The following is a 26,503-nucleotide window of genomic DNA, read 5'->3' as shown; positions in this document are numbered from 1 at the left end:
ATGAATGAATGATGAGTTTGTATCTACCCTTTTGAGCGGAACAGTGTTTGCCACACAGTGAGCGCTTAGCTAGACTTAGCTAGCCCCCCTTCTAGACTGTGAGCCCACTGTTGGGTAGGGACCGTCTCTATATGTTGCCAACTTGGACTTCCCAAGCGCTTAGTACAGTGCTCTGCACTCAGTCAGCGCTCAAGAAATACGACTGAATGAATGAATGAATGATGAGTTTGTATCTACCCTTTTGAGCGGAACAGTGTTTGCCACACAGTGAGCGCTTAGCTTAGCCCCCCTTCTAGACTGTGAGCCCTTTGTTGGGTAGGGACCGTCTCTATATGTTGCCAACTTGGACTTCCCAAGCGCTTAGTACAGTGCTCTGCACACAGTAAGGCTCAATAAATACGATTGATTGATTGATTAACGCCATCATGTCTACTGTCAGCCTATGAGCCGTTTCACTGGCTAATTTGATGGACGCAAGGAAGAGAGACAACAAATGGTATCACTACAGAAACAGCTCACCCCATTGTTGAAGTACGTCTCTAACACCGCGAGGCCACAGTATTTACGGTTTTCATCTGAAGCCACCTCGTAGTCGGCCTGAAAAGAACGAAGCAGAACGAAAACTTAAGTTGAAGGCCCAGAGAAGCTCCATTTTTCACCATGAGAAGTGAAAAAAGAAGGCACGGAGAAGATTCGAATCCAAACTTCCCTCACATGCTCTAGGAACAATAATAATAATTAGAGAGTACTTAGATAGAGAAGCAGCGTGGCTCAGTGGAAAAGAGCGCGGGCGTTGGAGTCAGAGGTCATGGGTTCAAATCCCGGCCCCACCAGTTGTCAGCTGGGTGACTTTGGGCAAGTCACTTCATCATCATCATCATCAATCGTATTTATTGAGCGCTTACTATGTGCAGAGCACTGGACTAAGCACTTGGGAAGTACAAATTGGCAACATATAGAGACGGTCCCTACCCAACAGCGGGCTCACAGTCTAAAAGGGGGAGACAGAGAACAAAACCAAACATGCTAACAAAATAAAATAAATAGAATAGATATGTACAAGTAAAATAAATAAATAGAGTAATAAATCTGGACAAACATATATACATATATACAGGTGCTGTGGGGAAGGGAAGGAGGTAAGATGGGGGGATGGAGAGGGGGACGAGGGGGAGTAATTAGATAGAGAAACAGCGTGGCTCAGTGGAAAAGAGGGCGGGCTTTGGAGTCAGAGGTCTTGGGTTCAAATCCCGGCTCCGCCAGTTGTCAGCTGGGTGACTTTGGACAAGTCACTTCACTTCTCTGGGCCTCAGTTACCTCATCTGGAAAATGGGGATGAAGACTGGGGGCCCCCCGTGGGACAACCTGATCACCTTGTAACCTCCCCAGCGCTTAGAACAGTGCTTTGCACATAGTAAGCGCTTAATAAATGCCATCATTATTATTATTATTATTATAGTACTGGCTAACCGCTTTCTATGTGTCAAGCATTGTTCTGAGAGCTGGAGCAGACTGTGAGCCCGCTGTTGGGTAGGGACCGTCTCTCTATGTTGCCAACCTGTACTTCCCAAGCGCTTAGTACAGTGTGCTGCACACAGTAAGCGCTCAATAAATACGACTGAATGAATGAATGGAGTAGCTACAAGTTAATCAGGCTGGACACAGTCCCTGTCCCATGTGGGGCTCACCCTCCTGATCCACATTTTACAGATGAGGGAAGACGGAAACAGAGAATGATAATAATAATGGTATTGGTTAAGCGCTTACTATGTGCCAAGCACTGTTCTAAGCGCTGGGGTAGATACAAGGAGATCAGGTTCATTCATTCATTCATTCAATCGTATTTATTGAGTGCTTACTGTGTGCAGGGCACTGTACTAAGCCCTTGGGAAGTGCAAGTTCATTCATTCATTCATTCAATCGTATTTATTGAGCGCTTACTGTGTGCAGAGCACTGTACTAAGTACTTGGGAAGGTGGCAACATATAGAGACAGTCCCTACCCAGCAGCGGGCATGGGACTCACAGTCTTCATCCCCATTTTCCAGATGAGGGAACTGAGGCACAGAGAAGTGAAGTGACTTCTCTCCACCTTCCAGACTGTGAGCCCACTGTTGGGTAGGGACCGTCTCTATATGTTGCCAACTTGGACTTCCCAAGCGCTTAGTACACTGCTCTGCACACAGTAAGCGCTCAATAAATACGATTCAATGAATGAATGACTTACCCAAGGTCAAACAGCAGACATGTGGCAGAGATGTGCACATAGCTTTAATTCATCATCATCATCATCATCATCAATCGTATTTATTGAGCGCTTACTGTGTGCAGAGCACTGTACTAAGCGCTTGGGAAGTACAAATTGGCAACATATAGAGACAGTCCCTACCCAACAGTGGGCTCACAGTCTAAAAGGGGGAGACAGAGAACAAAACCAAACATGCTAACAAAATAAAATAAATAGAATAGATATGTACAAGTAAAATAAATAAATAGAGTAATAAATCTGTACAAACATGTATACATATATACAGGTGCTGTGGGGAAGGGAAGGAGGTAAGATGGGGGGGATGGAGAGGGGGACGAGGGGGAGAGGAAGGAAGGGGCTCAGTCTGGGAAGGCCTCCTAATTTTAATTCTATTTGTTCTGATGATTTTGACACCTGTCTACATGGTTTGTTTTGTTGTCTGTCTCCCCCTTCTAGACTGTGAGCCCGCTGTTGGGCAGGGACCGTCTCTATACGTTGCCAACTTGGACTTCCCAAGCGCTTAGTACAGTGCCCTGCACACAGTAAGTGCTCAATAAATACAATTGAATGAATGAATGAATGAATGAATGAATGAATTAGAACTCAAGCCCTTCTGACTCCCAGACAACAAAACAAAACATGTGGATAGGTGTCAAGTCGTCAGAACAAATAGAATTAAAGCTAAATGCACATCATTAACAAAATAAATCGAATAGTAAATATGTACAAGTAAAAGAAATAGAGTAATAAATCTGTGCAAACATATATATAGGTGCTTTGATCTCAGCACTATATATACAGTGCTCTGCACATAGTAAGCGCTCAATAAATACGATTGATGATGCTTTGGGGAGGGGAAGGAGGTAGGGCGGGGGGGGATGGGGACGGGGAGAGGAGAAAGGGGGTTCTAATCCCTGCTCCGCCACTTGTCTTCTGAGGGACCTTGGGCAAGTCACTTCACTTCTCTTGGCCTCAGTTTCCTCATCTGAAAAATGGGGACTAAGGCTGTGAGCCCCATATGGGACAGGGACTGTGTCCAACCTAATTAACTTGTACCGACCCCAGGGCTTAGTAGAGTGCCCGGCACATAGTAAGCGCTTAAAAAATTGTCAGCTGTGTGACTTGTACTTCCCAAGAGCTTAGTACAGTGCTCTGCACACAGTAAGCGCTCAATAAATACAATTGAATGAATGAAATAGCATAAAAAGTGCTTGCACTGCTTAACAAATGCTATCATTATTATTATTATTATTATTATTATTATTATTATTATTATTATTATTACCGCAGCGCTTATTAAAGTGCTTCTCTCCCTCTAAAAATAAAATAAATAAATAATGGCATTTTTTAAGTGCTTACTATGTCCAGAGCACTGTTCTAAGCGCTGGGGGGGTTACAAGGTGATCAGGTTGTCCCATGTGGGGCTCACAGTCTTAATCCCTATTTTACAGATGAGGTAACTGAGGCTCAGAGAAGTGAAGTGACTTACCCAAGGTCACACAGCATACATGTGGTGGAGTCGGAATTCGAACCCAGGACCTCTGACTCCAAAGCCCGGGCTCTTTCCACTGAGCCACGCTGCTCCTCCTAGACTGTAGACTCTAGACTGTAAGCTAGTTGTGGGCCGGCAATGTGTCTGTTCATTGCTATATTGTACTTTCAATCAATCAATCAATCGTATTTATTGAGCGCTTACTATGTGCAGAGCACTGTACTAAGCGCTTGGGAAGTACAAATTGGCAACACATAGAGACAGTCCCTACCCAACAGTGGGCTCACAGTCTAAAAGGGGGAGACAGAGAACAAAACAAAACATACCAACAAAATAAGATAAATAGGATAGAAATGTACAAGTAAAATAAATAAATAAATAAATAAATAGAGTAATAAATATGTTTCCCAAGCACTTAGTACAGTGCTCTGCACACAATAAACTCTAATACGATTGACTGTCTTTCACAGAGTAACCAGTTAAAAAATGTTTTGTTTTGTCGTCTGTCTCCCCCTTCTAGACTGTGAGCCCGTTGTTGGGTCGGGACCGTCTCTATATGTTGCTAACTTGTACTTCCCAAGCGCTTAGTACAGTGCTCTGCACACAGTAAGCGCTCAATAAATATGACTGAATGACTGAATGAATGACTTAACTTCTCTGTGCCTCAGTTACCTCATCTGTAAAATGGGGATTAAGACTGTGAGTCCCCTGTGGGACAACCTGATCGCCTTGTATCAGCTGATCACCTTGTAGAGGAGCAGCGTGGCTCAGTGGAGAAGAGCCCGGGCTTTGGAGTCAGAGACCATGGGTTCGAATCCCGGCTCCGCCACATGTCTGCTGTGTGACCTTGGGCAAGTCACTTAACTTCCCTGAGCCTCAGTTACCTCATCTGTAAAATGGGGATTAAGACTGGGAGCCCCATGTGGGACAACTTGATCACCTTGCATCCACCCCCAGCGCTTAGAACAGTGCTCTGCACATAGTAAGCGCTTAACAAATGCCATCATTATTATTATTATTATTATTGTATCCTCCCCTGTGCTTAGAACAGTGCTTTGCACTTAGTAAGTGCTTAATAAATGCCATTATTATTATTATTAAATACCATTTAAAAACTATGCAAATTTCCTTTTATTTTTCCCAAGGGTTTTCACCCCTGGCAGGAGGGAAGAGGGCATGAGAGTCCTCTAGACTGTAAACTCGTCGTGGGTACGGAATGTGTCTGTTTATTGTTGTACTGTCCTCTCCCAAGCGCTTAGTACAGTGCTCTGCACACAGTAAGCGCTCAATAAATACAACGGATTGAATGAAGGCTGAGCTGTTCTTCCTCAGTAGTGCAAAGCCTGCCTGAAGAAATCCAAATAATAATAATAATGACGACATTTTAAATATGATAATAAATATGATGATAGAGAAGCAGCGTGGCTCAGTGGAAAGAGCCTGGGTTTTGGAATCAGAGGTCATGGGTTCAAATCCCGGCTCTGCCAATTGTCAGCTGTGTGACTTTGGGCAAGTGTGCCCTGCATATATGTATATATGTTTGTACGTATTTGTTACTCTATTTATTTATTTATTTTATTTGTACATATTTATTCTATTTTATTTTGTTAATATGTTTTGTTTTGTTCTCTGTTTCCCCCTTCTAGACTGTGAGCCCACTGTTGGATAGGGACCGTCTCTATATGTTGCCAACTTGGACTTCCCAAGCGCTTAGTACAGTGCTCTGCACACAGTAAGCGCTCAATAAATACGATTGAATGAAGGAATGAATGAAAAGTCACTTCACTTCTCTGGGCCTCAGTGACCTCATCTGTAAAATGGGGATTAAAACTGTGATTCCCCCGCCATGGGACAATGTGATCACCTTGTAACCGCCCCAGAGCTTAGAACAGTGCATTGCACATAGTAAGTGCTTAACAAATACCATTATTATTATTATTATTATTATTATTCTCTGGGCCTCAGTTCCCTCATCTGTAAAATGGGGATGAAGACTGTGAGATCCCCGTGGGACAAACTGATCTCTTTGTAACCTCCCCAGAGCTTAGAACAGTGCCTTGCACATAGTAAGCGCTTAACAAATACCATCATTATTATCATTATTATTATTATTATTCTCTGGGCCTCAGTGACCTCATCTGTAAAATGGGGATGAAGACTGTGAGCCCCCTGTGGGACAAACTCATCACCTTGTAACCTCCCCAGCACTTAGAACAGTGCATTGCACATAGTAAGCACTTAACAAATACCATCATTATTATTATTATTATTATTCTCTGGGCCTCAGTGACCTCATCTGTAAAATGGGGATGAAGACTGTGAGCCCCCTGTGGGACAACCTCATCACCTTGTAACCTCTCCAGCGCTTAGAACAGTGCATTGCACATAGTAAGCGCTTAATAAATGCCATTATTATTATTATTATCATATTTGTTAAGCGCTTCCAATGTGCCAAGCACTTTTCTAAGCACTGGGGTAGATACAAGGTGATCGCGTTGTCCCACTGGGGGCTCACAGTCTTAAATCCCCATTTTCCAGATGAGGTCACTGAGGCCCGGAGAAGTGAAGTGACTTGCCCAAGGTCACACAGCTGACAAGTGGCAGAGCCGGGATTCGAACCCACGACCTCTGGCTCCCCAGAGTGGGATCTTGCTTCTAAGACCCTGACGCTGGGGTGTCGGCGTCTCCGGGAGCGTCTCCCCCCGGCCTCGTCGCTCCTGTCCCTTCGGAGAGATCTAGAGTAGCCGGTTCCTCCGGCTTGGAGGGCGAGGCAGGTGACGGATAATGATAATAATAATAATAATAATAATAATGATGGCATTTGTTAAGCGCTTACTATGTGCAAAGCACTGTTCTAAGCGCTGGGGAGGTTACAAGGTGATCAGGTTGTCCCACGGTGGCCTCACAATTTTAATCAACATTTTGCAGATGAGGGAACTGAGGCCCAGAGAAGTGAAGTGACTTGCCCAAAGTCACACAGCTGACAGTTGGCAGAGCCGGGATTCGAACCCACGACCTCTGACTCCAAAGCCCGGGGATCTTTGCCCATCGCGAGCTGCCAAGACTTGAGACTCGCCTGACTACTTGTTTTAGCTTGTTGTCCATCTCCCCCCTTCTAATAATAATAATAATAGTGGCATTTATTACACAAACAGTGCTTTGCACATAGTAAGCACTTAATAAATGTCATTATTATTATTATTATTATTATTATTATTATTATTATTACTACGTTCAAAGCCCTGTTCTAAGCGCTGGGGAAGTTACAAGGTGATCAGCTTGTCCCACGGGGGGCCCACAGTCCTCCTCCCCATTTTACAGATGAGGGAACTGAGGCGCGGAGAAGTGAAGCGACTTGCCCAAAGTCACACAGCTGACAAGTGTAGAGAAGCAGTGTGGCTCACTGGCAAGAGCCTGGGCTTTGGAGTCAGAGGTCATGGGTTCGAATCCTGACTCTGCCACATGTCTGCTGCGTGACCTTGGGCAAGTCACCTAACGTCTCTGACCCTAGTTACCTCATCTGTAAAATGGGGATTAAGACTGTGAGCCCCATGTGGGACAGGTTGATCACTTTGTATCCCCCCCAGTGCTTAGAACAGTGCTCTGCACATAGTAAGCGCTTAACAAATGCCATCATTATTATTATTATTATTATTAAGTGGTGGAGCCGGGATTAGAACCCACGACCTCCGACTCCAAAGGCCGGGCTCTGTCCACTGAGCCACGCTGCTTCTAGACTGCGGGCCCATTCAATCAGTCGTATTTATTGAGCGCTTACTGTGTGCAGAGCACTGTACTAAGCGCTTGGGAAGTACAAGTTGGGAAGGGATTGGCTCTGTCTGCTGCCGAACTGGACTTCCCAAGCGCTCAGTACAGTGCTCTGCACACAGTAAGCGCTCAATAAATACGGCTGAACGAATTGAATAAATGAATGAAGAGGAAAGATCCGCTGACTGGAAAATTATCTGGATACAGATGGTGGGTTCCCACCAAAGTGAAGAGAAGCGGCGTGGCTCAGTGGAAAGAGCCCGGGCTTGGGAGTCGGAGGTCGTGGATTCGAATCCTGCCTCCGCCACTTGAGAAGCAGCGTGGCCTCATGGAAAGAGCCCGGGTTTGGGAGTCAGAGGGTGTGGGTTCTAATCCCACCACTTGTCTGCTGTGCGGCCTTGTTGCAGCCACTTCATCATCATCATCAATCGTATTTATTGAGCGCTTACTATGTGCAGAGCACTGTACTAAGTGCTTGGGAAGTACAAATGGGCAACATACATACTTCAATTTTCTGTGCCTCAGTTCCCTCATTTGTAAAATGGGGATGAAGACTGTGAGCCCCCCCGTGGGACAGCCTGATCACCTTGTACCTCCCCCAGTGCTTAGAACAGTGCTTGGCACATAGTAAGCGCTTAACAAATACCATCATTATTATTACTATTATTATTACTATCTGCCACGTGACCTCACGCAAGTCAGCGTGGCTCAGTGGAAAGAACCCAGGCTCGGGAGCCAGAGGCCACGGGTTCAAATTCCGGCTCCGCCACTTGTCAGACTGTGCGCCCACTGTTGGGTAGGGACTGTCTCTATATGTTGCCAACTTCTACTTCCCAAGCGCTTAGTACAGTGCTCTACACACAGTAAGCGCTCAATAAATATGATTGATTGATTGATTGTCAGCTGTGTGACTTTGGGCAAGTCACTCAACTTCTCTGGGCCTCAGTTCCCTCATCTGTAAAATGGGGATTAAAACTGTGAGCCCCACGTGGGACAACCTGATGACCTTGTATCCCCCCCCAGCGCTTAGAACAGTGCTTCGCACATAGTGCGAAGTCTTCATCCCCATTTTACAGATGAGGAACTGAGGCCCAGAGAAGTGAAGTGACTTGCCCAAGGTCACCCAGCTGACAAGTGGGGAAGCCGGGATTAGAACCCACGACCTCCGACTCCCAAGCCCGGGCTCTTTCCACTGAGCCACGTTGCTCCTTACTTGAGAAGCAGTGTGGCTCAGTGGAAAAGAGCCCGGGCTTTGGAGTCAGAGGTCATGGGTTCAAATCCCAGCTCCGCCAATTGTCAGCTCTGTGACTTTGGGCAAGTCGCTTAGCTTCTCTGGGCCTCAGTTCCCTCATCTGTAAAATGGGGTTTAAGACTGTGAGCCCCCTGTGGGACAACCTGATTATCCTGTAACCTCCCCAGCACTTAGAACAGTGCTTTGCACATAGTAAGCGCTTAATAAATGACATCATTATTATTATTATTATTACTACGTGCCAGGCACTGTACTAAACCCTGGAGTCGATACAAGATAAACAGGCTAGACTCTGTTCCACATGAGGCTCAAAGTCTTAATGCCCATTTTACAGGTGAGGGAACTGAGGGCCAGAGAAGGGAAGTGACTTGTCCAAGGTCACACAGCAGACAAGTGGCGGAGCAGGGATTAGAACCCAGGTCCTCTGACTCCCGGACCCGGATTCTTCCAACTAAGCCACCCTACTGCCTCTAGCTCCTTTTCATTATTATCATTATTAACAATAATAACAAATACCATTGTTATTACTATTAACAATAACAACAAATACCATTGTTATTATTATTAACAACAATAACAAACACCATTATTATTATTATTAACAATAATAACAAATACCATTATTGCTAATAATGCTAATAATTGCTAATAATAATTAGCAATAATTAGCAATATTATTATTAGCAATTATTAGCACTATTAGCAATAATGGTATTTGTTATTATTGTTAATAATAATATTGCTAATATTATTATTAATAATAATAGCAATGGTATTTCCTAAGAGCTATGTGCAAAGCACTGTTCTAAGCGCTGGGGGGGATACAAGGTGATCAGGTTGTCCCATGGGGGGCTCACAGTCTTAATCCCCATTTTACAGATAAGGTAACTGAGGCTCAGAGAAGTTAAGTGACTTGCCCAAGGTCACACAGCAGACATGTGGCAGAGCCGGGATTCAAACCCATGACCTCTGACTCCAAAGCCCGGGCTCTTTCCACTGAGCCACACTATTTCCCACATAGTACTATGTGCTTTGCACATAGTAAGCGCTTAATAAATGCCATCATTATTATTATTATTATTGTAACCTCCCCAGCGCTTAGAACAGTGCTTTGCACATAGTTAGCGCTTAATAAATGCCACCCAAAAAAAGCGCTTAACAAATTACCATCATCATCATTATTATTATTAGATGGGACAGGGACTGTGTCCAACCCGATTTGCTTGTATCATTCATTCATTCATTCAATCGTATTTATTGAGCGCTTACTGTGTGCAGAGCACTGTACTAAGCGCTTGGGAAGTACAAGTTGGCAACATCTAGAGACAGTCCCTACCCAACAGCGGGCTCACAGTCTAAAAGGGGGAGACAAAGAACAAAACCAAACATACTAACAAAATAAAATAAATATTTTCAGTTCTCTGGGCCTCGGTTTCACATCACTCATTCATTCAACCGTATTTATTGAGCGCTTACTGTGTGCAGAGCACTGTACTAAGCGCTTGGGAAGTACAATTTGGCCACAAATAGAGACAATCCCTACCCAACAATGGACTCACCATCTAGACAGACACACACAGACACACAAACACACTCTCTCGCTCTTGCCACAGACAGATGGAGATAGACAAAAACGAGTTTCCATGGCTCCACCAACTCTTCACTGTTTGCCCTTGGGCAAATCACTTCAATCAATCAATCAATCAATCAATCATATTTATTGAGCGCTTACTGTGTGCAGAGTACTGTACTAAGCGCTTGGGAAGTACAAATTGGCAACATATAGAGACAGTCCCTACCCAACAGTGGGCTCACAGTCTAAAAGGGGGAGACAGGCAACAAAACCAAACATACTAACAAAATAAAATAAATATTTTCAGTTCTCTGGGCCTCGGTTTCACATCACTCCTTCATTCATATTCATGTACATATTTATTACTGTATTTATTTATTTATTTATTTTACTTGTACATATCTATCCTATTTATTTTATTTTGTTAGTATGTTTGGTTTTGTTTTCTATCTCCCCCTTTAAGACTGTGAGCCCACTGTGGGGTAGGGACTGTCTCTATATGTTGCCAATTTGTACTTCCCAAGCGCTTAGTACAGTGCTCTGCACATAGTAAGCGCTCAATAAATACGATTGATGATGATGATGATGATGATTCAATCGTATTTATTGAGCGTTTACTGTGTGCAGAGCACTGTACTAAGCGCTTGGGGAGTACCATTTGGCCACAAATAGAGACAATCCCTACCCAACAATGGACTCACCATCTAGACAGACACACACAGACACACAAACACACTCTCTCTCTCGCCACAGACCGAAAGCGATAGACAAAACAAGTTTCCATGGCTCCACCAACTCCTCACTGTTTGCCCTTGGGCAAATCACTTCAGTTCTCTGGGCCTCGCATCACTCATTCATTCAATCATATTTATTGAGCGCTTACTGTGTGCAGAGCACTGTACTAAGCGCTTGGGAAGTACAATTTGGCCACAAATAGAGACAATCCCTACCCAACAATGGACTCACCATCTAGACAGACACACACAGACACACAAACACACTCTCTCTCTCTCTCTCTTGTGTCACAGACAGAGGAGTTTCCATGGCTCCACCAACTCCTCACTGTTTGCCCTTGGGCAAATCACTTCAGTGCTCTGGACCTCAGCTTCACATCATTCATTCATTCAATCGTATTTATTGAGCGCTTACTGTGTGCAGAGCACTGTACTAAGCACTTTCGACCTCAGCGCTTAGTACAGTGCCTTGCATATTCATTCATTCATTCAATTGTATTTATTGAGCGCTTACTGTGTGCAGAGCACTGTACTAAGCGCTTGGGAAGTACAATTTGGCCACAAATAGAGACAATCCCTACCCAACAATGGACTCACCATCTAGACAGACACACACAGACACACAAACACACTCTCTCGTGCACGCGCCACAGACAGACGGAGTTTCCGTGGCTCCACCAACTCCTCACTGTTCGCCCTTGGGCAAATCACTTCAGTGCTCTGGGCCTCAGCTTCACATCATTCATTCATTCAATCGTATTTATTGAGCGCTTACTGTGTGCAGAGCACTGTACCAAGCGCTTTCGACCTCAGCGCTTAGTACAGTGCCTCGCAAGACTGTGAGCCCGCTGTTGGGTACGGACTGTCTCTATATGTTGCCAAATTGTACTTCCCAAGCTCTTAGTACAGTGCTCTGCACACAGTAAGCGCTCAATAAATACGATTGATGATGATGATGATATAATAAGCGCTTACCATTATTATTATTGTTATTATCATCATCATTATTCTTATTATCTTCTCAGTTTCCCGCCCCTGCTCCTCCTAGCAAGACAGCGAGACAGCGAATCGAAAACCGCGGGCCGCTTCAAAATCTTTCAGTCTGAGCCGTGCGACTCGTAACTCCTTGAAACGCAATCCTACGCGGAACAGAACATTATCCCAAAGGAATTTCTGAATCCAATTTGACTTGATCGTATTTATTGAGCGCCTACTGTGTGCAGAGCACTGTACTAAGCGCTTGGGAAGTCCAAGAAGCACCACCAAAATGCAGCGTGAGAAGCAGCGTGACTCAGTGGAAAAGAGTACGGGCTTTGGAGTCAGAGGTCATGGGTTCCAATCCCGACTCATCATCATCATCATCATCAATCGTATTTATTGAGCGCTTACTATGTGCAGAGCACTGTACTAAGCGCTTGGGAAGTACAAATTGGCAACATATAGAGACAGTCCCTACCCAACAGTGGCCTCACAGTCTAAAAGATCTAAATCAATCGTATTTATTGAGCGCTTACTGTGTGCAGAGCACTGTACTAAGCACTTGGGAAGTGCAAATTGGCAACATATAAAGACAGTCCCTACCCAACAGTGGGCTCACAGTCTAAAAGGGGGAGACAGAGAACAAAACTAAACATACTTACAAAATAAAATAAATAGAATAGATATGTACAAATAAAATAAATAAATAAATAGGGTAATAAATATGTACAAACATATATACATATATACAGGTGCTGTGGGAAAGGGAAGGAGGTAAGATGGGGGGATGGAGGTAAGATGGGGGGATGACTCCGCCAACTGTCAGCTGTGTGACTTTGGGCAAGTCCCTTCACTTCTCTGGGCCTCAGTTCCCTCATCTGGAAAATGGGGATGAAGACTGTGAGCCCCCCGTGGGACAACCTGATCACCTTGTAACCTCCCCAGCGTTTAGAACAGTGCTTTGCACATAGTAAGCGCTTAATAAATGCCATCGTTATTATTATTATTATTATTATTACAAGCTGGCAACTTATAAAGACGGTCCCTCCCCAACAGCGGGCTCAGATAAGTTGACACCAAGAAAACTGGTTCATCCACTCTTACATCACCTCTTAGGTCTTATGCAGCCCCAAGGCCCTCCTCACTGTACTTTTTCATTTCACGTAAGAGAAAATAATAATTATAATAATAATAATAATAATGGTATTTGTTAAGCGCTTACTGCAAAGCACTGTTCTAAGCGCTGGGAGGGGATACAAGGTGATGAGACTGTGAGACTCCTTTAAGACTGTGAGCCCACTGTTGGGTAGGGACTGTCTCTATATGTTGCCAACTTGTACTTCCCAAGCGCTTAGTACAGTGCTCTGCACACAGTAAGCGCTCAATAAATATGATTGATTGACTGACTGATTGATTGATGATAATAATAATAGCATTTATTAAGCACCTACTATGTGCAAAGCACTGTTCTAGGTGCTGGGGAGATTACAAGGTGATCAGGTTGTCCCACTGGAGGCTCACAGTCTTAATCCCCATTTTGCAGATGAGGTAACTGAGGCACAGAGAAGTGAAGTGACTCGCCCAAAGTCACACAGCTGACAGTTGGCGGAGCCGGAATTTGAACCCATGACCTCTGACTCCAAAGCCTGCGCTCTTTCCACTGAGCCACGCTGCTTCTCACACTGATGAGGTTGTCCTATGTCGGGCTCACAGTCTTCATCCCCATTTTCCAGATGAGGGAACTGAGGCTCAGAGAAGTGAAGTCATCATCAATCGTATTTATTGAGCGCTTACTATGTGCAGAGCACTGTACTAAGCACTTGGGAAGTACAAAATGGCAACATATAGAGACGGTCCCTACCCAACAGTGGGCTCACAGTCTAAAAGACTGATGAGGTTGTCTAAAAGACGCTGATGAGGTTGTCCTATGTCGGGCTCACAGTCTTAATCCCCATTTTCCAGATGAGGGAACTGAGGCTCAGAGAAGTGAAGTGACTTGCCCAAGGCCACACAGCAGACATGTGGCGGAGCCGGGATTCGAACTCATGACCTCTGACTCCAAAGCCCGGGCTCTTTCCACTGAGCTGCTTCCCTGAAAAGTTCTGCTTCCCAGAAACGTTGGGGAATTCCGAAAACTGGGATCGACCGCTTACCACCGCATCCAGGAATTCGATGCACCGCTTGAGATCGGGTTTTGTATCGCAGAATTGCCTGAAAAGAAGTCTTCCTATGGGCTGCTTGTCACAGAGACTGTAATACTCCTTTTCTGGGGGGAGAGAGGGGAGAAAAGAAAAAAGAAATTCATTCCATCGTATTTATTGAGCGCTTACTGTGTGCAGAGCACTGGACTAAGCGCTTGGAAAGTACAGTTGAGCAACAAAGAGCAATAATAATAATAACAATAATAATAACTGTGGTATTTGTTAAGTGCTTATTTTGTGCCAGGCACTGAACTAAGCGCTGGGGTGGATACAGGCAAATTGAGTTGGACACAGTCCCTATCCCACATGGGACTTCATCCCCATTTTCCGGATGAGGTAACAGAGGCCCAGAGAAGTGAAGTGATTTGCACCAGGTCATGACACCACTCATTCGATCGCATTTACTGAGTATTATTATTACTAAGCGCTTACTGTGTGCAATGCACTGCACTAATTACAAGTCCCTGTTTAACAATAATAATAATTATAGTATTTGTTAAGCGCTTACTATGTGCCAAGCACTGTTCTAAGCACCGGGGTAATACAAGATAAGCAAGTTGTAGGCGCAGAGAAGTGAAGTGATTTGCACCAGGTCATGACACCACTCATTCGATCGCATTTATTATTATTATTACTAAGCGCTTACTGTGTGCAATGCACTGTACTAATTACAAGTCCCTGTTTAATAATAATAATAATAATTACGGTATTTGTTAAGCGCTTACTATGTGCCAAGCACTGTTCTAAGCACTGGGGTAATATAAGATAAGCAAGTTGTAGGTGCAGAGAAGTGAAGTGATTTGCACCAGGTCATGACACCAATCATTCGATCGCATCTGTTGAGTATTATTATTACTAAGTGCTTACTGTGTGCAATGCACTGTACTAATTACAAGTCCTTGTTTAACAATAATAATAATTATGGTATTTTTTAAGCGCTTACTATGTGCCAAGCACTGTTCTAAGCACAAGATAAGCAAGTTGTAGGCGCAGAGAAGTGAAGTGATTTGCACCAGGTCATGACACCACTCATTCGATCACATCTGTTGAGTATTATTATTACTAAGTGCTTACTGTGTGCAATGCACTGTACTAATTACAAGTCCTTGTTTAACAATAATAATAATTATGGTATTTTTTAAGCGCTTACTATGTGCCAAGCACTGTTCTAAGCACAAGATAAGCAAGTTGTAGGCGCAGAGAAGTGAAGTGATTTGCACCAGGTCATGACACCACTCATTCGATCGCATTTACTGAGTATTATTATTACTAAGCGCTTACTGTGTACAATGCACTGTACTAATTACAAGTCCCTGTTTAATAATAATAATAATAATTATGGTATTGTTAAGCGCTTACTACGTGCCAAGCACTGTTCTAAGCACTGGGTAATACAAGATAAGCAAGTTGTAGGCGCAGAGAAGTGAAGTGATTTGCACCAGGTCATGACACCACTCATTCGATCGCATTTATTATTATTATTACTAAACGCTTACTGTGTGCAATGCACTGTACTAATTACAAGTCCCTGTTTAATAATAATAATAATAATTATGGTATTTGTTAAGCGCTTACTATGTGCCAAGCACTGTTCTAAGCACCGGGGTAATACAAGATAAGCAAGTTGTAGGCGCAGAGAAGTGAAGTGATTTGCACCAGGTCATGACACCACTCATTCGATCGCATTTATTATTATTATTACTAAGCGCTTACTGCATGCAATGCACTGTACTAATTACAAGTCCCTGTTTAACAATAATAATAATTATGGTATTTGTTAAGCGCTTACTATGTGCCAAGCACTGTTCTAAGCGCTGGGGTAATACAAGGTAAGCAAGCAGTCCCACGTGGGGCTCACAGGCTTAATCCCCATTTTCCAGATGAGGTCACTGAGGCCCAGAGAAGTGAAGTGACTTGCCCAAAGTCACCCAGCTGACAAGTGGCAGAGCTGGGATTTGAACCCATGACCTCTGACTCCAAAGCCCGGGCTCTTTCCACTGAGCCACACTGAAATCTGTCCGTTCTTTCGTCCAACCTGTGGTGAATGGTAAAGGCTCCCGGCCCTGAGGTTATTTTGGAGACCTTAGGATCCTCATTCATTTCATTCATCCATTCAATCGTATTTATTGAGCGCTTACTGTGTGCAGAGCACTGCACTGAGCGCTTGGGAAGTCCAAGTTGGCAACATCTAGAGACGGTCCCTACCCAACAGCGGGCTCACGGTCTAGAAGGGGGAGACAGACAGCAAAACAAAACAAGCAGACAGGTGTCAGTACCATCAAAATAAATAGAATTATAGCTATATACACATCATTAATAAAATGAATAGAGTAATCAATATGTACAAATATACACAAGTGCTGTGGGGAGGGGATGGAGTTAGGGCAGGGGGGATGGAGAGGAGGAGAGGAAAAAGGGGGCTGAGTCTGGGAAGGCCTCTTGGAGGAGGTGAGCGCTCAGTAAGGATTTGAAGGGAGGAAGAGAGCTAGTTTGGTGGATGTGCGGAGGGAGGGAATTCCGGGCCGGAGGAGGATTTGCGCCGGGGAATGACGGTGGGACGGGCGAGAACGAGGCCCGGTGAGGAGGTGAGCGGCGGCAGAGGAGCGGAGGGTGCGGGCTGGGATAGAGATGGAGAAACATTTTTCTCTCCCTCTCAATCAATCAATCAATCAATCATATTTATTGAGCGCTTACTGTGTGCAGAGCACTGTACTAAGCGCTTGGGAAGTACAAGTTGGGAACATATAGAGACGGTCCCTACCCAACAGTGGGCTCACAGTCTCACTCTGTCTCTCTCTCCCTTCCTCCCTCCATTTTCAAAGATGGCACTCCTGACCTTAGGATCCTATCCTAACGGGGAAGCAGCGTGGCCTAATGGGAAGAGCCCGGGCTTGGGAGTCAGAGGTCACGGGTTCGAATCCCAGCTCTGCTACTTGCCTGCTGTGCGATCCTGGGCAAGACACTTCACTTCTCCGTGCCTCAGTCCCCTCATCTGCAGAATGGGGTTTCAATAGCCGTGTTCTTGCCTACTTAGAATGTGACCCCTATGTGCGACCTGATAATCCTGTAGTAATAATAATAACGGCATTTGCTAAGCACTTACTATGCGCCAAGCACTGTTTTAAGCACAGGGGGAGATACAAGGTAATCAGGTTGTCCCACATGGGACTCACAGTCTCAATCCCCATTTTACAGATGAGGGAACTGAGGCACAGGGCAGTGAAGTGACTTGCCCGAAGTCACACAGCTGACAAGCGGTGGAGCCGGGATTTGAACCCACGACTTCTGACTCCCAAACCCGGGCTCTTTCCACTGAGCCACGCTGCTTCTCCCTTTCAGACTGTGAGCCCACTGTTGGGTAGGGACTGTCTCTATATGTTGCCGACTTGTACTTCCCAAGCGCTTAGTACAGTGCTCTGCACACAGTAAGCGCTCAATAAATATGATTGACTGATTGATTGATTCTTCCGTTTCTGGCGTTTTTCAAGTGCTGACTACGTGAGCCCACTGTTGGGTAGGGACCGTCCCTCTATGTTGCCAACTTGTACTTCCCAAGCGCTTAGTACAGTGCTCTGCACATAGTAAGCGCTCAATAAATACGATTGAATGACTGAACCACGGGGGTAGATACGACCCAACACGGGATCCATGGTCTCACTCGGCCCGTGCTCTTTCCTCTCGACCCCGTTGCCTCCCTCGGTCTGGGATTATGTTATAAAACATCACTGATGTGGAGAAATGTTACACTCTAGACTCTAAGCTGGATCTTAAAATTATGTATAATAATAATAATAATGGTATTTGTTAAGCGCTTACTATAATAATAATAATGATGGCATTTTTTATGCGCTTACTATGTGAAAAGCACTGTTCTAAGCGCTCATGTCGCCTAGGGATCCCTAGTAACGCCGTAAAATCCGAGGTTTTGAAAAGACGGAAGCGCATAGGTCAGGGATGAATGTCTTTAATAGTAAGCTGTAAAATATGCCTTAATGCAAGCGTTCCCAAAACTCATCGCTCACTCCAGGAAACCAGTCAAAGCCGCTTTCGGGAATCAAAAAAAAAAAAAAAAAACCCAAAAAATTAACCAGTCAATGCATCATCAGGTGAAAATGCAGTATGCAAATTGTTGGGTTGCCAGAGGGGGGAAAGAAGATGTAATTCTTTGTCATCGTTATTCCTTTACAACTGCTCGTTGCAACAACAGACAGCAACGACTGTACAATCAACTGGGGCACCGCAACGTAATTCTGCGAGTAAATTTGATTTTCGGGAAGCTGTGTCAGTGAAAATTTTACATTTTCGAGACCCCAGTTGCGGTAGTTATATTAGGAAGGTTCCCAATTAAAATATCTTTTTTTTTTTTGGACCCACCACGAAGCGACGGATTTTCCTCAGCCCTCGCCAAGGAGGGACAAAAATGTTCCGAGAGAAGCAGATGTGTCAGTACAGTCTCCATGGGAACGAAGGGCGCGTGCAACGCTCAGCACCAAAGGGCTATCGAAGAATCCACCCGGAAAATACAGTCAGAAAGATGGCAACTAGTAAGCGTTTACTATGCGTCGGACACTGTACTGAGCGCTGGGGTGGATACGAGCAAACTGAGTTGGACACAGTCCCTGTCCCACGAGGGGCTCACGGTCTCAATTCCCCTTTTACAGATGAGGGAACTGAGGCCCAGAGAGAGACTGTGAGCCCGTTGTTGGGTAGGGACCGTCTCTGACTTGTACTTCCCAAGCGCTTAGTACAGTGCTCTGCACACAGTAAGCGCTCAATAAATACGATTGAATGAATGAATGAATGAATGTTCTAAGCACTGGGGAGGTCACAAGGTGATCAGGTTGTCCCATGGGGGGCTCCCAGTCTTAATCCCCATTTTTACAGATGAGGTCACTGAGGCGCAGAGATGTTAAGTGACTTGCCCAAAGTCACACAGCTGACAATTGGGGGAGCCGGGATTTGAACCCATGACCTCTGACTCCAAAGCCCGGGCCCTTTCCACTGAGCCACGCTGCTTCCCGCTCAATAAATATGATTGAATGAATGAATGAATGAATGACAATGATGTGGGATCGAAAAGCCACAGTTCAGAAACAGAAGACCCTGAAACGATCCGGAAAAGCCTTGGGTTCGAGGGACCCGAGGTCAAAGGTGGATAAATTATGATCCTTCTTCGACTTGGAAAAATCACCAAAATACCACAAGACATCAGATGGACAGAGAGTAAAAAACAAAAACAACAACAAAATGGAAAAGCTCAAGCAAAGTGAAACCACCCACAAATTTGCAAGTTGCCTTTCCAAGAGAAAGTGAAAACTTGCTCTTAAGAAATAACCCACGTACCGGGTCATATATCAAGCAAAAATTCCTCACTCTCGGCTTCAAGGCTGTCCATCCCCTCGCCCCCTCCTCCCTCACCTCCCTTCTCTCCTTCTCCATCCCAGCCCGCACCCTCCGCTCCTCTGCCACCGCTCACCTCCTCACCGTTAGGCCTCGTTCTCGCCTGTCCCGCCGTCGACCCCCGGCCCACGTCATCCCCGGGGCCTGGACTGCCCCCAATCCCTCCACACATCCACCAAACTAGCTCTCTTCCTCCCTTCAAAGCCCTACTGAGCGCTCACCTCCTCCAGGAGGCCTTCCCACACTCAGCCCCCCTTTTCCTCTCCTCCTCCCCATCCCCCCCACCCTCCCTCCTTCCCCTCCCCACAACCCCTGTATATATGTTTGTACAGACTTATTACTCTATTTATTTTACTTGTACATATTTACTCTTCAATTTATTTTGTTAATGATGTGCGTTTAGCTTTAATTCTATTTGTTCTGACAACTTGACACCTGCCCACATGTTTGGTTTTGTTGTCTGTCTCCCCCTTCTAGACTGTGAGCCCCTTGTTGGGTAGGGACCGTCTCTATATGTTGCCGACTTATACATCCCAAGCGCTTAGTACAGTGCTCTGCACACAATAAGCCGCTCAATAAATACAATTGAATATGCTAGTTCTTCTTTTAGTTCATTCATTCATTCATTCATTCATTCATTCATTCGTATTTATTGAGTGCTTACTGTGTGCAAGCTAGCTCTCCTCCTCCCTTCAAAGCCCTACTGAGAGCTCACCTCCTCCAGGAGGCCTTCCCACACTGAGCCCCCTCCTCCCCCTCCCCATCCCCCCCCGCCTTACCTCCTTCCCCTCCCCACAGCACCTGGATATATGTATATATGTTTGTATGGATTTATTACTCTATTTTATTTGTACATATTGATTCTATTTATTTTATTTTGTTAATACGTTTTGTTTTGTTCTCCGTCTCCCCCTTCTAGACTGTGAGCCCACTGGTGGGTACGGACCGTCTCAATATGTTGCCAACTTGTACTTCCCAAGCGCTTAGTACAGTGCTCTGCACACCGTAAGCGCTCAATAAATACGATTGAATGAATGAATGAGAGTACGACAGAACAAAAAACGCAGACATTCATTCATAAATTTCGAGTATGTATTTTGATTTCCCCTCTTAGTTGTAGTTTTTCCCCCACGCCGCCGGGAAGAATCGGGACAATTTTTTCTTCCGGTTACATTCCCTATTTGTTCTGACGATTTTAACACCTGTCCACATGTTTTGTTTTGTTGTCTGTCTCCTCCTTCTAGATTGTGAGCCTGTTGTTGGGTATATATGTTGCCGACTTGTACTTCCCAAGTGCGTAGTACAGTGCTCTGCACACAGTAAGCGCACAATAAATACCACTGAATAAATGAATGAGAGTATGACAGAACAAAAAACGCAGACATTCATTCATAAATTTCGAGTATGTATTTTGATTTCCCCTCTTAGTTGTAGTTTTTCCCCCACGCCGCCGGGAAGAATCGGGACAATTTTTTCTTCCAGTTACATTCCCTATTTGTTCTGACGATTTTGACACCTGTCCACATGTTTTGTTTTGTTGTCTGCCTCCCCCTTCTAGACTGTGAGCCCGTTGTTGGGTATATTTGTTGCCAACTTGTACTTCCCAAGCGCTTAGTACAGTGCTCTGCACACAGTAAGAGCTCAATAAATGGAAAGAGCCCGGGCTTTGGAGTCAGAGGTCATGGGTTCAAATCCCGCTCCACCACATGTCTGCTGTGTGACCTTGGGCAAGTCACTTAACTTCTCTGCGCCTCAGTTCCCTCATCTGTAAAATGGGGATTAAGACTGTGAGCCCCACGTGGGACAACTTGATCACCTTGTATCCCCCCAGCGCTTAGAACAGTGCTCTGCACATAGTAAGCGCTTAATAAATGCCAATAAATAAATAAATAAATAAATAAATAAATATGATTGAATGAATGAATCAATTCCCTCCTGCCGAGGCACTTCGCCACGCAAAATTTCTGTGAAATCGAAATACCATCGTGCCTGTACGTGTGTGTGAGTTTGTGCAGTTCCAGACGGATTTTCCCAATCGGCAGAACGCCCCAGGAGCAGGAAGGGAATACCTTTGCCGTGACTCGTTCAAAGGAAAGGAATGAGTGATCTCTCCCTTGGAATCATTTAACAAGTTCTTAAAAATGCTGAGGCTTAGAGAGTTTGGTTAAACCCTGAAACTGGCAGAAACATCAGTGGGGAGACCACCTGATCCATTTCCCAACTGCTTTTCCGCTAAAACCCATGAGAATTCCCGTTCTCAAGGGTTTGTGATGAACGAAACATTTTTTTTTAATGTTATTTCTTAAGCGCTTACTATGTGCCAGGCACTGAACTAAGCGCTGGGGGAGATACAAGCTAATCAGGTTGGACTCGGTTCCACTTTCATTCATTCAGTCATATTTATGGAGCACTTACTCATTCATTCAATTGTATTTATTGAGCGCTTACTGTGTGCAGAGCACTGTACTAAGTGCTTGGGAAGTACAAGTCGACAACATATAGAGACGGTCCCTACCCAACAGCAGGCTAACAGTTTAGAAGGGGGAGACGGACAACGTGTCGTCATCAATCAATCAGTGGCATTAAGCGTCTACGATGTAGTAAGCGCTTGGGAGAATACGGCATAGAGAATAGAGCACCTGTATATATGTATATTTGTGTGTACATATTTATTACTTTATTTATTTTACTTGTACATATTTATTCTATTCATTTTATTTTGTTAATATGTTTTGTTTTGTTTTGTGTCTCCCCCTTCTAGACTGTGAGCCCGCTGTTGGGTAGGGACCGTCTCTATATGTTGCCAACTTGTACTTCCTAAGCGCTTAGTATAGTGCTCTGCACACAGTAAGCGCTCAATAAATATGATTGAATGAATGAATGAACAAAACAAAACATGTAGACAGGTGTCAAAAGTTATTCAGCTGCACCATCTGAGAGGAAGGAGACCTTATTTTCTGAGCAGTTGATTAACTACAGTTATCAAGCTGAGCGTCTCTTCAAATAATAATGATGGTATTTGTTAAGCGCTTACTATGTGCAAAGCACTGTTCTAAGCGTTGGAGAGGTTACAAGGTGATCGGGTTGTCCCACGTGGGGCTCACAGTCTTCATCCCCATTTTACAGATGAGGGAACTGAGGCACAGAGAAGTGAAGTGACCTGCCCAAGGTCACACAGCTGATCAGTGGCAGAGTCAGGATTAGAACCCATGACCTCTGACTCCCGAGCCCGGGCTCTTTCCACTGAGCCAAGCCGCTTCTCTAGCCACGCTGCTTCTCTGCTGCTTCAAATACTAAAGGGCTTCAAGAAATGTTAGGTCCTTGGAACTTCTATGGAAAATGTGACTTTCAACAGGAATAATAACAATAATTGTGGAGTGCGTTAAGCGCTTACTATGTTCCAGGGACTGTTCTAAGCGCTGCGGGAGATACAAGGTAATCAGGTTGTCCCACATGGGGCTCACAGTCTTAATCCCCATTTTACAGATGAGGGAACTGAGGCCCAGAAAAGGAAATTGACTTGTCCAAGGTAATAATGGTTAGGGCATTTGTTAAGGACTTCCTATGTGTCAAGCACTGTTTCAGGCACTGGGGTAGATCAATCAATCAATCAATCGTATTTATTGAGCGCTTACTGTGTGCAGAGCACTGTACTAAGCGCTTGGGAAGTACAAGTTGGCAACATATAGAGACAGTCCCTACCCAACAGTGGGTAATCAGGCAGCGTGGCTCAGTGGAGAGAGTCCGGGCTTTGGAGTCGGAGGTCATGGGTTCAAATCCCACCTCTGCCAACTGTCAGCTGTGTGACTTCGGGCAAGTCACTTCACTTCTCAGGGCCTCAGTTCCCTCATCTGTAAAATGGGGATTAAGACTGTGAACCCACAGTGGGACAACCTGATCACTTTGTAACCTCCCCAGCGCTTAGAACAGTGCTTTGCACATAGTAAGCGCTTAATAAAATGCCATTACTATTGTTAGGTAGGACACAGTCCCTGTCCCACATGGGGCTCGCCGTCTTAATCCCCATTTTACAGATGAGGCCCAGAGAAGTGAAGTGACTTGCCTAAGGTCACACAGCAGACAAGCGGCGGAGCCGGGGCTAGAACCCAGATCCTTCCGAGTCCCGGGTCGGTGCTTTGCACATAGTAAGCACTTAATAAATGCCATTATTATTATTATATTCATTAGGCCACACTGCTTTTATCCTCATTACCTTGTATCTACCCTAGTGCTTAAAACAGTGCTTGGCACATAGAAAGCACTTAACTAATACCATAATTATTATTATTATTAAGATACCGGCTGGAAGAGAGACTGTGAGCCCACTGTTGGGTAGGGACTGTCTCTATATGTTGCCAACTTGAACTTCCCAAGCGCTTAGTCCAGTGCTCTGCACCCAGTAAGTGCTCAATAAATATGATTGATTGATTGATTGATTGAAGAGAGCAGACCCAAAGCAAATAAAATGCCAACTTGTACTTCCCAAGCACTTAGTCCAGTGCTCTGCACACAGTAAGTGCTCAATAAATACGATTGATTGATTGATTGATTGATTGATTGAAGAGAGCAGACCCAAAGCAAATAAAATGCCATAAAACCAGAGGGCCACTTTTAGACGCCGCAAAAAGCAAAATTTAAAAAAAAAATGCGGGGGGGAGAGGAAGGTCAGTCCTGTTTGATAATTTTCAGGTAATAATAATGGCATTTATTAAGCGCTTACTATGTGCAAAGCACTGTTCTAAGCGCTGGATGGGTCACAGTTGAAAACTTTCATCTCAGTGCATTTGTTTTCAATCTTCACCTCCAGAAGAGACTTAACTAATGCACTCTAACGCTCGATTCTCCCTTCGCATTCCTTTCTATCCGAGAGGCTTCCTAATGCGGCCCTTTACATCTGACTTTCATTTCCTTCTGGAGAATTAATTTAAAGACGCTTGGGAGTTGCAAACAGGAAAACGAACTTATTTTCTGATATCATCCTTGAGGAACAGTCCCGGATCGTAGGTTTCCGAAAAACCCTCTCTACGATAAAGCGGAGCACTGCGGGACGCTTCTGAGGAAAACGATATCGGGCAGAAACCGGGAATTTGCTTTTGAAAACCTGAATTAGCCCCCATTTTCTAACCACAGGTGAAAGGCTCTTCTTTACATATCGACTATTCTATTTATTCTGTTAATGATGTGCATCTAGATGCACATCTAATGATGTCCTTCTAGACTGTGAGCCCACTGTTGGGTAGGGACCGTCTCTATATGTTGCCAACTTGGACTTCCCAAGCGCTTAGTACAGTGCTCTGCACACAGTAAGCGCTCAATAAATATGACTGATTGATTGATCTAGCTTTATTTCTATTTATTCTGATGACTTGACACCTGTCTATGTGTTTTGTTTTGTTGTCTGTCTCCCCATTCTGGACTGCGAGCCCGTTGTTGGGTAGGGACCGTCTCTATATGTTGCCAACTTGGACTTCCCAAGCGCTTTGTACAGTGCTCTACACCAGTAAGCGCTCAATAAATACGACTGAATGAATGAATGAAACCATTTGAGAAGCAGCGTGGCTCAGTGGAAAGAGCCCGGGCTTGGGAGTCAGAGGTCATGGGTTCCAATCCCGACTCACAAACGCGTCCGCTGTGTGACCCCGGGCAAGTCACTTAACTTCTCTGAGCCTCAGTTCCCTCATCTGTAAAATGGGGATGAAGACCGTGAGCCCCACGTGGGACAACCTGATCTCCTTGTATCCTCCCCAGCGCTTAGAACAGTGCTTTGCACATAGTAAGCACTTAACAAATGCCATTATTATTATTATTATTATTATTATTATTATTATTATTATTATTATTATTATTATTTTACCGGGACAGCTGGGAAACCCTCTTGGCTTTCTGGATCCTATCTCCCATCACTTAAGAAGCGATGAAGTGCATCACGGGGAGCAGCGTGGCTCAGTGGAAAGAGCCCAGGCTTTGGAGTCAGAGGTCCTGGGTTCAAATCCCAGCTCTGCCAATTGCCAGCTGCATTCATTCATTCAATTCAATCGTATTTATTGAGCGCTTACTGTGTGCAGAGCACTGTACTAAGCGCTTGGGAAGTACAAGTTGGCAACATCTAGAGACAGTCCCTACCCAACAGTGGACTCACAGTCTGGAAGACTAGTGACTTTGGGCAAGTCACTTCACTTCTCTGGGCCTCAGTGACCTCATCTTTTAGACTGTGAGCCCACTGTTGGGTAGGGACCATCTCTATATGTTGCCAACTTGTACTTCCCAAGCGCTTAGTACAGCGCTCTGCAGACAGTAAGCGCTCAATAAATACGATTGATGGATTGATTGATTGATCTGTCAAATGGGGATGAAGACTGGGAGCCCCGCCGTGGGACAACCTGATCACCTTGTAACCTCCCCAGCGCTTAGAACAGTGCTTCGCGCATAGTAAGCGCTTAATAAATGCCATCATTAAGAAGCCTATCACTTCTCAGGACGCCGGCAATGTAGTGAGCGTGAAAGGTATGCGAAATATACCCACCCATCGAGTGTCGGAGATCACTGCAGTGGCTGACGTGGGGCAACTTGAGCATCTCCTTCCATTTCTTACTGCGGCCATTGCGTTTCCCGCCTCCTCCTGAGGGAGACAAACAAAATGCCAGGTGAGAATAATAATCATCATCAATCGTATTTATTGAGCGCTTACTGTGTGCAGAGCACTGTACGAAGCGCTTGGGAATAATGACGGTACCTCCTCCAGGGGGCCTTCCCAGACTGAGCCCCTTCCTTCCTCTTCCCCTCTCCATCCCCCCCATCTTACCTCCTTCCCTTCCCCACAGCACCTGTATATATGTATATATGTTTGTACATATTTAT

The 26,503-nt window shown here is 44.8% G+C and overlaps 1 protein-coding gene across 1 annotated transcript in view; it reads right to left on the bottom strand.

Moving 5' to 3' along the window:
* Positions 1-26,503, bottom strand: part of GRK4 (G protein-coupled receptor kinase 4) — a 221,929-nt gene that overhangs the window by 132,784 nt on the left and 62,642 nt on the right. The window contains exons 2-4 of the mRNA XM_038745522.1: positions 26,169-26,264; positions 14,198-14,310; positions 520-597 (exon numbers count right to left, since the gene is read on the bottom strand). Coding sequence (XP_038601450.1) covers positions 520-597; positions 14,198-14,310; positions 26,169-26,264 — 287 coding nt within the window. The remainder of the gene's footprint in view (positions 1-519; positions 598-14,197; positions 14,311-26,168; positions 26,265-26,503) is intronic.

Source organism: Tachyglossus aculeatus, chromosome 4 (genome assembly GCF_015852505.1).
Source record: "Tachyglossus aculeatus isolate mTacAcu1 chromosome 4, mTacAcu1.pri, whole genome shotgun sequence".
Lineage (NCBI taxonomy): Eukaryota > Metazoa > Chordata > Mammalia > Monotremata > Tachyglossidae > Tachyglossus > Tachyglossus aculeatus.
Note: the sequence above shows the minus strand (reverse complement) of the source record. Positions and strands in the feature narration are given on the sequence as shown.